Consider the following 16,301-nt stretch of genomic DNA (forward strand, 5'->3'; position numbering starts at 1 on the left):
TCGTCCGTCCTCTCAGTGTCCCACTTCTTTGCTAACTAACCTCTTTCTCTGTATACACTCCTGCACCTCCCCATTCCACCACCAAGTCTCCTTATTTACCTTTCTTCCACTCGATACACCAAGTACTTTCCGACCCGTGTCTCTGATTATGTTCGCTGTAGTTTGCCAGTCATCTGGAAGGACCTCTTGCCCACACAGTGCTTGTCCTACCTCCTTCCTAAATGTCATGCAACACTCTTCTTTTTTCAACTTCCACCATTTTGTCCTCACTTCAGCCTTTGGTTTCTTCATCTTCCTCATTGCCAGCGTCATCCTACACACCACCAACCTATGCTGTCTGGCTACACTTGTTGCGTCACACGCGTGTATGATTTTGAAGTGCGCCTTTCAACACTTTCATGTCTTTCAATTCCTTGATCTCCTTGATGTGCGTATCACCCTGACGCATAGCACACGCTTGCAAATTGTATAAAAAGAGCTGTCGCGGGACAGAGAGATTGGGCGAACCACGGGGCAGAATCCTCTCAGACTCACGCCCGGCTCACGCCGGGCGTCGGACGGACATCACGGCACGACTTGCTCAACTCCACGCCACGATCAAGCTCTGCGCGTCACCTGCCTGGGAGATCTGACAGCGAACCTACTTACAAATAAAGAGAAACATCAAACTCTTTACACTCTCACCAACCACTACTTTGAAGTCACTGATTTCCTTTAGATGGTGCCGTTGACACAAAATGTAGTCTACCTGTGTACTTCTGCCTCCACTCTTATAAGTCACCCTATGTTCCTGTCTCTTCTGGAAGAAAGTATTCACAATAGCCATTTCCATTCTCTTAGCAAAGTCAACCACCATCTGTCCTTCAGCGTTCCTCATCTGGTGTCCAAACGTGCCCATCACCTCCTCATCATCTTTGTTTCCTGCGCCAACATGTCCATTGAAGTCTCCACCAATTACAACCCTCTGACTTATCGGGATGTTCTGTATGACTTCATCAAAGTCCAACCAAAATTTCTCCTTCTCCGCCAGCTCGCATCCTACTTGTGGGTCATACCCACAAACAACATTGAACATCACACCTTCAATTTCTAGCTTCAGACTGATCATTCTATCTTATTTTTGACTGGACTGTTTATTGAAAAAAAGGGGAAATATCACCCCCAGGGTGACAAACAAGGAACTACCGTCTAAATAACTCCTGTCAAAATAACATAATGATAATATACTGTACATCTCAAGAAAAAAAGGATGAATAAGTGTGTGTGAATAATTACTACTAATAATAATACATTTCATTTATAGGCCCCTTTCAAAACACTCATTCTTATCCTGATGTAGTAGGTTGTTTTTGTTCCGTTTAATCTGAATGTCTCGAGTGAAGTGACCGATGAATGTAGACAAATATCTGGAAATCGGCATTTGCGTCTGCATGAACACAGAGACAAAGACGTTGTTGTGTGTGTGTGTGTGTGTGTGTGTGTGTGTCTGTGTGTGTGTGTGTGTGTGTGTGTGTGTGTGTGTGTGTGTGTGTTTGTGTGTGTGCGCGTGTGTGTGTGCGCACAAGCATTTGTGTTGTGACCTTGGACACCTGACTGTCTCCCGCCAATTAAAATTCCAGCAGTAATTAAAGCACATTAGAAACAAGGGAACGCTGCAAGGGCGAGCGGCTGCACATGGTAATTAGGTGGCATGTGCGAGCAGCCGCGGGCGATTGTTTGTGTGTGCGTGAGACACTGATGGATTTCTCCAGCAATCTCGTGTGATTGATTCCTATGTATGAAATTGGATTATGCGTTGTGTTGAAGTGATGGCGTCATTAGCAGGTTGCTACGCAAGTACAGTTTGACTCTATTGATTTGGGGAAGCTTAATATTAATGTAGCATCCCAAATAGCTTCGGGCAGTTCACTTCTCTCTCTCTATCTCTCTCTCTCGCACGCACACATGTACGCTGCTAAGAGTACTATTTAAAATAAATGTGGCAGGTTTGCCAGCTCAGAGCATCGTCTCTGTTGCCAGGGTTACCGGTGATCCTCTGGACCTGCAGAAATGCACGTGAGGGGAACACCTGTCGTGTGTGAAAGCATCATCGCTTTTTATGAATTTAGACTCATTGTTACGTTGAGGCCATCGTACAGACGTAGGGACGCAGTAGATATTGAAAATTGTGTGGGACCCGCATGCCGATAATTTCCGGGTAGAGTGAACGCTGGTGCGAATGGTTGCCGCTGCTCACCCGCACAAAAACAATCCTGTGACTGTAAAGTGTCCTTGAGCGTTTTGAAAGGCGCTTAGAAATTAAATGTATTATTATTATTATTATTATTATTATTATTATTATTATTATTTCACATAGTTGTCAGTGAACTGAGTCCTCCCCACAAAATCTGGATTCAAATGCCATTCACCTGTTCCAGCCCTCTAAAAACAAACAGTCTTTTGTTAGCCATTTTTATGACAACAATTTGCTCTGTGTTGCATGAAAACACTAACACTGTAAATAATTAAGTTGTTTGATAAAAAGTGTCATGATGGTGATATCTGTGTTGATAGTTGTTCATATTACGCGCTTTGTTCCAGCTTCAGCTGTTGTTAAAGCGCGATATAAATCAATATGTATTGCAGTGACGTGCAGTCAGGGGAGGCAGGTGAGGCTGTGCCTCACCTGTCATCATGGAAATATCAAATGAAAAAATAAATTAAACAGTTATATTTATTTAGTGATTTGTACTTTAAAGTTCTTTTCCATTTAACTTCACCATTTTTGGATTTTTTTTCCAAATCGCTGAATTTTCACATTTACCGTTAAAATACTAAGTAGAGACGAGCGGTGAGGCAGCAGCCGGCTGAGCCTCACCATGGATTGCGCAATATCGCTATTAAAGTGTTCAAACGCTTTTAGTATATGAACTACATTTCTACAGTTCAGCTGGTGTATATAATGTAGAGTCACTTTACATTATAAACACTGTACTACCGTGTTTATTTTATTTTTATCAAACAGTGTGCATAGGTTAGGCACACAGTTCTCCTGCCTCATGACAGGGGGCGCTGGTGATTACAGAGATTCTTCTTGTGCCTCCTCGGCTGTAGAATAATAGAGTTAGTGGCAGCAAGCTACAGTAAACAGTTAGCAAGTTAAGTGCAGCCATCCAGTCATTTTTTTGTGTTGTTTGGCCTCACTTTCAGAATGGAGGATTGCATATCTAAATTGAAAGAAATACAGAGACTTTTAAAAGAAGAAAAGATAAGATAAGGAAGGCTTTTACAAAGAAGGTATGGATGCCTTTTTTCAGAAGAAGTGGCGCATGGACTTCATTTATAAGTAAAGGTAACACGATAATGTGTTTTTTATTCTTTTTTTCTATGCTACAGTTTATATAAAGAATGCTCACATGAAATTTTAAACAAAACGCGTTAACTGTTGCCAATCAAATGGTGAATAAGCTACTCTGTAGAGTTCACATGTTTGTAAATCTGACTGTGATGAAGTCAGTGCCTCACCAGCCATGAACCTCACCGCACGTCACTGATGTATTGTATTGTATTGTATTGAAAGTGCGACTTAAAGATGGCGTGACATGTGAGAATTAGAATGCGAGTTATGGCCCATAGCAGCTCTTTGCATGTGTTCTCAATTTTGTACTGTTCACTGTACATCGGCGGTTGCAGCGTATCTCAAATATCTCATGTTTCAGCAGGCAACGTAAAGTAAAAAATACACTAAGAGACTGGCTGTAACTCAACAAACTCGAAAAAATAACATAATTATATTCATCGCAGGACACAGTGATTCTATTGGAGGTATGCTGAGGCTAGACTTGACGAGATCGTCGCCCCCGGCAATGCTGGGTATTGACGAATTGCCATGGCAACCACTGTGCGGTAAAAAAAAAAAAAGTGTGCGAGTGCGGGTTAGTAAGGCGGACGAACGAGACGTGAGGGTGTAAGGCAGGCGAGGGTGCGGATTGCGGGGTTCGCTGTTGCCATGGAGAGAGGGTGGCCGCATCCCTCCCCAGTCGTCGTACTGCAGCATGCACACGGCCCCGTCGCCATGGCGACCGCCACCAGAGTGCAGCGGAGGTAAAGCCGGGCAGATGCCAAAGGTACACAGACTGAGAGAGAGAGTGAAATAGAGGAAGAGAGAGAGTGAGAGAAAGTGAGAGAGAAATAGAGGATGACTGAAAGACAGACTGAACGAGAGAGAGAGAGAGAGAGATGGACAGAGAGAGCGAAAGAGAGCGTGAAAGAGAGAGATAGAGAGAGAGAAATAGAGGAAGAGTGAGAGACAGAGCGACAGAAAGAGAGAAAAATGGAGGATGAGAGAGAGAGAGAATGGGAGGGAGAGAGTAAGAGAGAGAGAAAGAGAGAGAGAAAAAGAAAGAGAGTGAGTGAGCGTGAGAGAGACGAAGAGGAAGAGAGAGAGCGAAAGAGAGGGAGACAGAGAAAGAGAGACAGAGAGAAAGAGAGAAAGAGAAAGAGAGACAGAGAAAGAGAGAGAGGAAGTGAGAGGGAAAGAGGGACAGAGAGAGAGAGACAGAGAGAGTGAAAGAGAGAGAGGGAGAGAGAGACAGAGAAATACAGGAAGCGAGAGAGAGAGAGAGAGAGAGAGAGAGAGAGAGAGAGAGAGAGAGAGAGAGAGAGATAAACAGAGAGAGAGAGAGAAAGAGAGAGAAATAAAGGACAAGAGAGAGAGAGAGAGAGAGAGAGAGAGAGAGAGTAAGAGAGAGACAGACAGAAAGAGAGAGAGAGAGTGAGAGAGAAAGAGAGAAAGAGAGAAAGAGGGAGAAGAAATATTCACAGAAGAAAAAAATGAGGAAAAAGAGAAAGAGAGAAAGCAAGATAAAAGCAAGCCGAGCGTGAAAGCGGCTGGGCTAAAAAAACAAAAAAAAAACAAAACGCCAATCATTCACCAATCAAGTCTCATCTTCAAACGTAGACGGCCGTAAACGTTCTGTTGTGACGGAAGCTGCTGCTGCTGCTGCTGCCTTCATTTAGATGTCGCGCACTAGCTGCTGTTCCACATTAAAAGGCAACTCGGCCACGAAAAAAAAAAGTTGTACTTGTGCCACCATGGGACCTGCATCCCTCTGCTGCTCCGGCGACCATTCATCATCATGACAAAGTTCTTATGAGGTCATCACATATCAGAGACACACACACACACACACACACACACAAACACACACACACACTGAAGGTCTTACCTGCGGTGTCTGGCGTACTTTCCACTGACGTGACCTGAACCATCGCAGCCCGCCGTCGGACAGCTGACAAGACAGACGACGATAAGGACATCAGAGACTTCTTATTAGTCAACAATATCATTAGAAATACAGTGATACCTCAGCTTACGAAGTTAATTGGTTCCCAGAAAGTGTGTGTAAGGCAAAAAGTGTGTCTGCCAAACATTTATTTCCCATAAGAAACCATTAAAAATAAGAATAATCCGTTTTCAGGTCCCCATGAAACATAATTTTCTACTAAATATACCTTATTTTACGTATAATAAATGTGCTATTGGATTGTAATTAAAGAAATAAACCGTACTGTATAATTAAGTTGTTTTATTTACCTTTATTATGGTCGTTGATGTAGTTGCCTCTTGATGATATCCGAGTGAAGTTGCTATGCTTTCTCTGCGATAATCACTAACACCCTGCTAGCTGCTTTTCGTTAATCCAAATCAACAGACGTTTTTCAACCTATTCTATTGCCGGAGACCGTTACATAATAGCAAAAGTACTCCACTTGACAAGAAACCACGTCTGCACTCAAAGAAGGTGATGTGGAAAAGTAATCTGCCCGCCACCGTGGTGCTATGTGATTTGGTTCGTCAGCCGAAAACTAGTTCGTATGCCAAGATTATATTCTCGCGAATTTAATGTTCGTAAGGTGAAAGGTTCGTGAGCTAAAGCGTTTGTAAACCAAAGTATCACTGTACTAATATTCACACACAAACAAGGATGCGCTAAATTCTATGGGTGCACCTGAATGTGTGGATTAGTTGTCCCGCAGGCTCCCGCGGAATCACAACCGCATCATTTACATAACCATGAGTCACCATGTGCTTCAAAGTGAGTGAGTATATAATAATAATACATGTATGTGTGTGCATGGAGAATAGGACACCGTGTATCCACTTAGTACATATTTTTATTTCTCACGTGTTCACTCAAGAGTCAAAGAGTCAAAAAGTTGGACATACCTGAAGAGTTCCTGCGTCACGGCTTCCACGACGGCTTCATATGATGACAACAAACGGCAAAAAAAGAAAAAGTGAGTGGAGACTGTTAGCGGGTGTGCTCGTCACGACAAGTTACCATGTAAACGCGGCGGACGGAAAGTGCTCTCGACACGTGCGGCAAAGACGCCAGAGCTAAAATAAGCACTAGGGAGGTGCGAAGTGCAACTTGGCGCGGATGTTGAAAGGGAAACAGACGGAAATGGAAAAACATGAGGAGGGAGCAAAAAAAAAGAACTAAAAAAATAGGGAGAAACAAATCCTTCAAGGAGGTAAAATGGCAAAAATACAACTTGAGGGGGTCATGTTTCAGTTTGCAACCAACAGGTGGCGCTATAGGGCCCCACCTGTAACAGCACAGGGGTTGGTCGTTTTAATCAGTGGCAGTTAAAAGGACTCCCGGCACGCCCATTCAGTGTTGGGTCATTGTTTGTTTCATCTTGTCATGTTTTACTCGTGGTTTTGTTTGCTACTTTGGACCTTTCTGTTCTGATAACTTTGTTGTTTGAGATTTTACTCCTCCTGACTTTATTTATAACAATAATAATGATACATTACATTCATGAGCGCCTTTCAAAACTCTCAAGGTCACTTTACAGTCCATCCTGCCTGCAGTTTTGGGGTCCACCAACACCACCTCCTTGCAAATCGTGACCGAGGGAAGCAAAGGAGAGAGGCGGGGAGTTACGGGGAATTTAAAAAAATATTATGATACAATGTATGTGAAGGATTCAATGATGTTATTTGTTTTTTTTTTTACTTCAAGATGACGCCAACAAGAGCTGGCAGCAGCTCCTGTATTTTGTTTTTCTACTTCTTTCTTTCCTTTCCTCTTCCTGTCATTACTTTGCTACTGTGAAATGTAAATTTCTCCACTGCGAGACAAATAAAGGTACATCCAATCCAATCCAAAAGACCATAAATTTGCTGCTGTGAATAGTGAATTTCTCAAGTGTGAGACTAATAAAGGTTAATCTAATGTAATTTAATATAAATGGAGAAATCACAAAGTCAAGGTGAGAAGTGGGTGAATGGGCAAAAGAAGAAAGGCGCAAACAGAATGTGAAACCAAAGAGGCAGAGAGACAAAATGATCAGGAGAAAAACAAAAGGAAGTATGGCAGAGAAGGAAGTTCGAGGATGTCAAAAAGAGAAAAGCCAATGAGAGGAAAATGTAAAAAATGGAGTCTGCGAAAGGAAAGAAAAGTTAGCAGGAAGGGAAGTCCGATCTTGGAGGACGTCCATCAGGTTTGAGATCGAAAAGGGGTAAAGAATCAAACAAAGTCAAAAGGGGAAAGAAGGAAGTAACAAAAAGGGGTTATAAAAAAAACATCAGTCGCAGAGAGTTTGGCCTAATTTGTTCCGCATCATGTCAGAAAATGCAGTCGGGCAGTAAGATAGATAGCTGGCTATCTATGAACTATCTATTAGCGCGGTAGCTATATGGCTACTTAGCTGGCTGGCTGGATTGTCTATCTATTATCTATCTATTGGCTGGCCAGCTATGTGGCTATTTAGCTGGCTGGCTGGATTGATAGCTGGCTATCTATTAGCTGTCTATTAGCTAGTGAGCTATGTAGCTATTTAGCTGCCTGGCTGGATAGATAGCTGGCTATCTATTAGCTATATATATATATTAGCTGGCTTTCTATATGGCTGGCAGGATTGATAGCTGGCTATTTATTAGCTATCTATTAGCTTGCGAGCTATGTGGCTATTTAGCTGGCTGGCTGGATTGATAGCTGGCTGTCTATTAGCTGTCTATTAGCTAGTGAGCTATGTAGCTATTTAGCTGCCTGGCTGGATAGATAGCTGGCTATCTATTAGCTATGTATATTAGCTGGCTTTCTATATGGCTATTTAGCTGGCTGGCAGGATTGATAGCTGGCTATTTATTAGCTATCTATTAGCTTGCGAGCTATGTGGCTATTTAGCTGGCTGGCTGGATAGATAGTTGGCTATCTATTAGCTAGTTTTCCATCTATTTGAGTTACTTGCGGGTTGAGTAAACGCTGGCGTGTGTGGCTACCGCCACTCACCCACAGAAAAACTCATCCTGTGACTGTAAAGTGACCTTGAGAGTTTTGAAAGGCGCTTATAAATGAAATGTATTATTATTATTATTATTATTATTATTATTAAACTGGAAAAGCAACAAGCCGTTGAAAGGAGAAAAAAAGAGGAAGAGAAAGAAATTGTATTTCAAAAATGTGGCAAAAGTTCCCACCCCGCATTCCTTTGGATCTGGTTCGATGGCGTTTGTCCACTGCACTTGCTTCCATCTGGACAGGAAATGACATCATCACACCGGTTGAAAGACGGTGACGCCGACGAAGAGCGTACCTGGCTGGACCACCTCGAGTGTTCGGCGCGCGGATGGCAAACGAGCTCAGATCCCCTCCTCCTCGAGCCTCGTCATCTTCTGCAAAAAAAAAAAAAAAAAAAAAAAAAGGTCAAAGGTCACGTGATGGCGTCAGAAGACCGAGAAGCAGGCACACGCGCAAGACTGCAGTGCAGCAGCATTTGTAAACCAAATGTAAATTGGCTCCGCCGTCGAGGACGAGCTCACCGGGTTCATCTGAGGCCGCCGCGCCAGCCGCACCGCTCGCCCACATCAAAAAGCCCCTCTCTGGTCCACCCCCGCCCCTCCCAAAGCCTGCAAGAAGGCAGCCCTCACCCCATTGCTAAACTCTCCCATTCTCTGTCTGTGTGCACGTCTGATGGAATGCGTGTTCCAGGGTATGTGCAAGTCATGTATGGGCAGATACAGAAACGGTACAAATACTTTCATGCACCTATAATGATAACCTGTAACCTGATAACTTGATATACTGTCCACTGTAGTAGCCACTGTGCCTGAGCGGGTTATGATTTTTATAAAAAAGCACATAAAATTGGCTAAATGCAGAAATAGGATTTGCCTTTTTTGGCTATCATGACAGAAATAAATGACATTTATTAAGTTCAATGTATACGGGAGGGCAAAATCAAAACAAATACAAATTATGTATGCAAAAAATTGAAAAAAAAATTAAGGCTTAAGATTGGAAAGAGAAAAAAATATGAACAAAATTACAAAGTACAAGTGTGTATAAAATGATTTTTTTTTTATGCCGGAAAATGTGTAACAGCCTATTTGTATATGTCGACAAATGTGAAAAAAAACAAACATTAGGAGTTCATATGTATTGTATTGTACTGTATACAAAGCAACATAAATTAAAACAATGAACATTTACAGAAGGTGAATATAGGTGCCTTTTATACATTTCATACGCGTAAAACATTATCTACATATTTATCAAACGCAATAAATTTCAAACAAATTACAATATTTGAGAACAAAACTGTTAGCCATATCTTTTCAAGTGCATCAAATTGTTAACAAATGACAACAATATTTAAGAATTAAAACGTGATCAAATGAATCCAAATGGAAATTTAAATGTGGAAAATGTGTGAAAATATTTAAGTGTTTAACTCATTCACTACCATTCACAAATTTATTCGGGAATTGAAAATATGACATAGAGCGCCATTTCTGAATTTGTTCAGGTTTTTTTTCATGCTTGTGTGCCGATAAAGCGCTGGTCATGGCCTCAGTGTTCTTTCTTTTCCATAAGGGGGCAGCATTTCCCTTGTTTTTCATGTTAGCGCTTTGTTCCAGCTTGAGCTGTTATTAAAGTGCTATATAAACCAATATGTATGTATTGCATTGTATTTTGGATGGCCGCCCTCATTTCAAGCTCATATAACTGCAGACCCATATCACTTCGGAATTAACTATTTTTTATGATGAAAGAAGAAAGATGGTCTATGCTTTCATATGCTGCATTGAATGTTTAAGTAGTCCTAAAACTCAATATTCTGTGGGTCCTGGAATTCCAGTGACAATGACAAAAACCCTGGCACTGGAGTGGACACATTGTTTCACATGTAGGGCAGTGATGAGATAAAAAAACATTTATTTTAAGCGTCAAAAATTACATATACATAAATACACAAATAAATAAACACATAAATAAATAAATAAATACATAAATAGATAAATACATAAATAAATAAACACATACATACACACATTAAATGAATTAATAAATAAATACAGTAAAGTCTCGTTATATCGATATTCTTGGGAGTCAGAAAAAATGTCAATATAACCGTACTGTCGATATATCCGTCCTGCGCCGAACTGCATTAAAAGGGGGGGGGGGGGCAATACGTAAATGGGGGATCTTTGATATGGCATGTAAATTTATCATTGGGTTCATGGATTGCATATCTAGCATGCTTTTTGTACAGTAGTGAAGTGAAAAATAAAGTTGTGCATCAAATAAAAACGTATTTACACTTTTTTAATGACTATTTCCTTTCAAAAATGCAACCAATGCAAAAAAAATCCTCACGTTGTTCTATTCACACGCAATATGGCGTCTGCTCCACTGCAAGACACAGGAGCTGGTCACGTAACCAAGTCACGTGATCAAGTCACGTGACCAAGTCGACCAACGGCGCGACCAATAAAGATTTCGATAATGGTGGTACTGTTGTATAGAAACCCCTAAGCAAATATCGATTCACCTTAATTATCTTTTGTATCGATATAAACATCGCAAAATGGCCAGCGGGAGATGAAAAAGAGCACCGTAGTAACCGGATTATCGTAAAAACCACGAATCGTACTAAACGGAACTAATTATACATAAAAAGACTAGAAATGTGCACGGGAAATGAAAATAGTGTCGTAATAAGCAGTATTATCAATATAAACGACATCGATATAATGAGACTTTACTGTAAATAAATAAATAAATGAATAAGCACATACATACACACATTAAATCACAGGTGTCAAAGTCAAGGCCCGCGGGCCAGATCCTGCCCGCCACATCATTTTTTTCGGCCCGCGAAAGCAAATCAAACTTGTTAAATTCCATGATGATTGCTAAAATCTGAGCCAAAATTTCATATTTTTGGATGTCAACCACAATAAAAGTCATTATTCTTGACTTCAGATTTGAAAACGAGTTATTCATTAATTTGCTGTGTGCTCTGTATGTAATATTTGAAGGGATTTAAACATTCTAATGGGTTCCCCAAATTCATAACGGCCCTCGAGAGGAAACCTTAACTACAAAGTGGCCCGCGGCAAAAAATGACTTTGACACCCCTGCATTAAATGAATGAATGAATGAATGAATGAATGAATGAATGAATAAATAAATAAATAAATAAATAAATAACAAGAGTCATTTAATGTCTTTTTTGGTGCTGTCGAAACTGGGACAAATGCATTTTGCCTGACTAAAAAATACATTTTGAACACATCCATTTCAGAAACAAATGTTAAGACGTGGCTAGTTGCAGTTGAACAAAAAAAAATCAGTTTGGCTTATAAAACGTGAGCAGATGTTGAAATTCAGATTGTGCTCTTGCATCTGGCAATGCTTTGGCTTGTGCGTAAAGGTGTCTTTGACTGTTTAGTATTACGACTGACACTCAGCCTGTCTGCTATAGTCTGATGCAGCGCTCCTATACCCGCACGCTTGCACATACACTCTCCCCATTGCACGAGCCCTGCGCAACAAGCCGCACAATGGCGCAGACACACTGCCTGTCATGACAGACGGGAAGGCGGCAAACAAACCCGCGCGCCTGCTCGCCGCATCAATAATACAAAACTAACACGGGAAAAGCGATTTCATACAGCGTGTGCCGTGTTACAGTACAGACGCAGGCGTGCATGATGATATATTTGTCTTTGTGTCTTGGAACATGGCCAATATTCACTCTCTGCAAAGTAATACAACATTCAGGAGTCGAATCGAGTACTTGGAGACAAACAATCAACTGGTCCAGTCGGTGTCATGGTCCAAGTAGCCAAATGTGCATTCACGCTCCCATTTCTCGATCGTCAATGACAGTAAGACGCCAACGTGTTGCAAAGTTGGAGCCTTTCGACGGTTGCATGCCTTCCGTGCAGTACCACATTGCGCCACAGCATGCTGGATGGCAGCAACGAGCCCGACTGAAAACTATGCAGCGTGGTTCGAGGTGAGAAGAAATAGATGACCTACAGCATCGTATAATAATAATATAATAATCCATTTCATTTCTAAGCACCTTTCAAAACTCTCAAGGTCACTTCACAATAACAGGATCAGCTTTTTGTGGGTGAGCAGCGGCAGCCATATGTCGCCAACGTTCACTCAACCCAGAAGTAACTCAAATGTATAGAAAGCATGCAAGCTAGCCAATAGATAGCTAATATTTAGCTATCTAGATAGCTAGATAGCTAGCTAGCTAATAGCTAGCTAGCTAGATAGCCAGGTAGGAAAAAAACGTGATTATATGCATTGTTGCTACGTGCGGGTAACACAGCAGTTGTCTGTTGTAACGTCGCAGCTGAGAGGCGGGTCAAATTTGTGAATTCTTCAATTCTTCACTGTCAGACCAATATTTAGTCAGCTAGTTTCATTGATTATATGTTGAGGGAGGAATACCGACACCGCCTTGCACCCCTGCACTGTGTAGACTGGATGGATGCATGGCTTGAGGAGCCCGCAATATGAAGAAAGGAGCGCATGTGTGGAACGGTCTCGGCTTGGAATTGAAGCGGATTTATGTGGGACAGGAGATGTGAGACAATCTCTTTTCGTCAATGAATGCTACAGCTGCGTGTTTGCTTTCAACATTCAGCTTGTAGGAGACGCGGACATTCCACGTCCCTGATCCACTGCTGAAAAGGACGCTTTGATCCTCTCCTCTTTCATCTAGAACTGCTTCATGTCACAAAGAGGGTACAGAAAGTGCTGAAGAATGAATGACTGTCTTTTATTTGTTATTTATTTTTTTTTGTTTTACTTTATGTTACTTCCGGGTTGAGTGAACGCTGTATTATGATGATGATTATTATTATTATTATTATTGTTATTATACAAAGCATATGTATGGTGTGGGCAAGCAAAACTTGTGTGTGCAAATGGGGAACGCATGTGTAAAAAAAAAAAACACGGTCAAACGAGCCATTTGTTGACACACTGCCACTCACGCCGTGTTTCGTAGTTGCATGCAGACCTGGCTCAAGAACTCAGTTTCAAGGAGTGCCTGGGGGCTAATTCTATTATTTTGAATATATTATGAAGTAATTCACTGTCAGACAATATGCAAAACTGTGTCCACTACACTGCCAGGGTTTTTGTCATTTTCATTAAAATTGCAGGGCCCACCGAATATTGACTTTTTGGACTACATAAACATTTAATGCAGAGTTAGAAACCTTAGACTCTCTTCTTTTATCAGAAAAAAAATCAATCCTAAATTATATGGGTCTGGAGTTATCTGAGCTTGAAATGGGGGTGGCTGTACAAAGTACAATACAATACATATTGATTGATATAGCGCGTTAAGAACAGCTGAAGCTTTAACAAAGCGCTAATGTGAACAAAAGGCAAATGCTGCCTTTCTCGTGTTAGGGAAAAACATTGCCAGAGGTCTGACAAGCGCTTTATCGGCAAACACCGCAAGAAAAACTAAAACAAATTCGGGAATGGCGCTCCATGTCACACTTTCGGATACCCGAATAGATTTGGGAATGGTAGTGAGTGAGTTAATGTTCACACATAATGGGAGATCCTATAGGCAGGCTGAAATATGTGCTGCTGTTACTGAAAAGCAGATATTTAAACAAATGGCCCAACAATATAGCATTGTCCAATGTACATATTCCTTATCCTCTGCAAAGAGCAATTTACCGATCTGTTTTGATGGCAGTGAATGAGTTAATTCGGAATGTTTGACATTATATTTTATTAGATCATCACTCAAATCTTGCAGACGCACCAACACCAAATCACCAATAGTTCAATTCATTTTGCAACTGAAAGATAATGTGATAGAGATTAGACAGAATAAGAAGTTATCATATTTAAAAGTTTCATGCTTAGCTGGCCAAACAAACAAAAGGCGCAGATGGCCTGAAGTCAATCTAAGCTTAACAGACACAGCAAGTTAAAGGACAACCGACGTCACTTTTTCGTTTTTTAACTGACACCAGAAAAAAATTTAATAGCATCTAAAATACCTAAAAAATGCAGTATGATATTTGTAATCAAATGCAAAATACCAATAAAAATGACTTAGAGTGTCCAAAATATGTAAAAAATTGAGCTGCGAATTGGGCATTTTCAGAAAGTCCCGCCCCCAGTATGTGACGTCACACCAAGACGTCTTGCATTGCTGCAGAATCAAAACAATGGCTTCAGATTCGGAGAATATGCTTTCTTGTTACTCATCCAGTTATGAATATGATTCAAATAGTTCTGAAGAGGAAAGCATACATGTTTGCAATCGATTAAAGAATTGATTCCGTGCCATTATGAGGCAACATTGAGGGGAGATGTCTCAACGAAAAAGAGGCACAAAACGGCGACCTCCTGTGGCCACCTCCGTTTCCACAGGCTGATAAATTCCTTATATGGAGTTTGGACACCCTTTTCTGGCGGCTTTTGGGTGCAACACGAGGTCCCCAGACCAAACAAGTACAGCAAAATACATTGACGTGATGGAAGGACCGCTACAATGCGTCTTTTTTTTCAGTCAGGGGCGTTCCTTTAGTGACGTCACGTACGGACTCGTCACCAACCCAAAAATAAGACTTCCTGAATATTCAGCGCGAGTCTTAAAACGTAAAATATAGCTATATGTGGTGGAATCTTTTTAAAATACGCTCAGTCGAAGTCATTTGAAGCCATTTTACAAATTATGGACACAACTTGTCCAGAGACGTCGGTTGTCCTTTAAAGCTAAATATGACAGGTTGACAACTAACTCTAAGTGCCCGAGTTAAATCCTGTGATCGATACTCTTCAACGCTGATGAGCAAAAACATGACGTTTTTCATTTTGTGAACACCTTGCAAGAGGCTGAAAGCAATTTCGTTTGTGTGCCAGAGAGAGAAAGAGAGAGAGAGAGAGAGAGAGAGAGAGAGAGAGAGAGAGAGAGAGAGAGAGAGAGAGAGAGGAGAGAGAGGGAGAGAGGGAGAGAGAGAGAGAGAAAGAGGGAACAAGCAAAAAAAAGTATTGTTTGAACACATGTAAAATCTGTGTGTCCCTAACGAACTGTCCTTTGATACAGCTGACAGGCATCTCCATGCAAATATATTCATAACAAGGATAATACAACACTTCTGAACAATGACTGGACACTTAAAAATGGCCAATAACATCAAAAAGCGGTAACGACGACAATAGTTTGCGGGTGCCGCATTACATGGGGCAAAAGTGGCGGCAAATGACAACGCCGAGCCGCCGACGTTGGCACCCCGCGTAGGGTCGTGCACACCGCAGACAACTGTCATCTCGACACGTGCGCGGGAGCAGGGAATGACAATGCGCGGAGGCGAGCGAGGTAAGCACGGGAGCGCGCGCGATCGTGAAATTACGACGGAAAAGCAAAACATACCGCAAGAGACACGATGGCGACTCGTCTTCTTCTTCTCCTCCTCCTTCGTCTTCCTCCTCTGGAGTCGGAGTGTGTGCTCTCTTCCTCTGTCTCTCTCTCGCTCACTCTCTCTCTTTTGTCGCGCGATATCTGCCCATGCCTTCACTAAAGGGAGAAGGGGGGGAGGCAGGGGGAGAGGAGGGAAGCCAGACAGAGGCGAGGGGAAGAGGAGGGAGGTGATGAAGATAAGATGGTGAGACACTGCAGAAGAAGAGGAAGAGGAGGGAGCTTTACCTTCTCTAGGGCGCTCTTCCGTATCCTACTCTCGCCTCATGGCGGCCGCTAGTTGCATGCATACCTGGCTCAAGAACTCAGTTTCAAGGAGTGCCTGGGGGCTAATTCTATTATTTTGAATATATTATGAAGTAATTCACTGCCAGACAATATGAAAAACTGTGTCCACTACACTGCCAGGGTTTTTGTCATTTTCACTAAAATTGCAGGACCCACCGAATATTGAGTTTTTGGACTACATAAACATTCAATGCAGAGTTAGAAACCTTAGACTCTCTTCTTTTATCAGAAAAAAGAATTCAATCCTGAATTATATGGGTCTG

At 41.7% G+C, this 16,301-nt stretch overlaps 1 protein-coding gene across 2 annotated transcripts in view; it reads right to left on the bottom strand.

Annotated features, from left to right (window-relative positions):
* myt1la (myelin transcription factor 1-like, a) overlaps positions 1-16,027 on the bottom strand; it is a 62,754-nt gene extending 46,727 nt beyond the window's left edge. The window contains exons 1-6 of one of the 2 annotated variants that reach the window (XM_089022002.1): positions 15,979-16,027; positions 15,706-15,849; positions 8,587-8,665; positions 8,471-8,525; positions 6,209-6,242; positions 5,208-5,270 (exon numbers count right to left, since the gene is read on the bottom strand). In XM_089022002.1, coding sequence (XP_088878128.1) covers positions 5,208-5,270; positions 6,209-6,242; positions 8,471-8,525 — 152 coding nt within the window. In that variant the 5' untranslated portion in view covers positions 8,587-8,665; positions 15,706-15,849; positions 15,979-16,027. Of the gene's footprint in view, positions 1-5,207; positions 5,271-6,208; positions 6,243-8,470; positions 8,547-8,586; positions 8,666-15,705; positions 15,850-15,978 lie in introns of those variants that run through there. The other variant, XM_089022003.1, reaches the window with a different exon arrangement.
* Between the last annotated feature and the right edge of the window lie 274 nt (positions 16,028-16,301).

The sequence above is a fragment of the Hippocampus bargibanti genome, linkage group LG19, assembly GCF_051943395.1.
Source record: "Hippocampus bargibanti isolate YZ-2025 linkage group LG19, ASM5194339v1, whole genome shotgun sequence".
NCBI classification, from domain to species: domain Eukaryota; kingdom Metazoa; phylum Chordata; class Actinopteri; order Syngnathiformes; family Syngnathidae; genus Hippocampus; species Hippocampus bargibanti.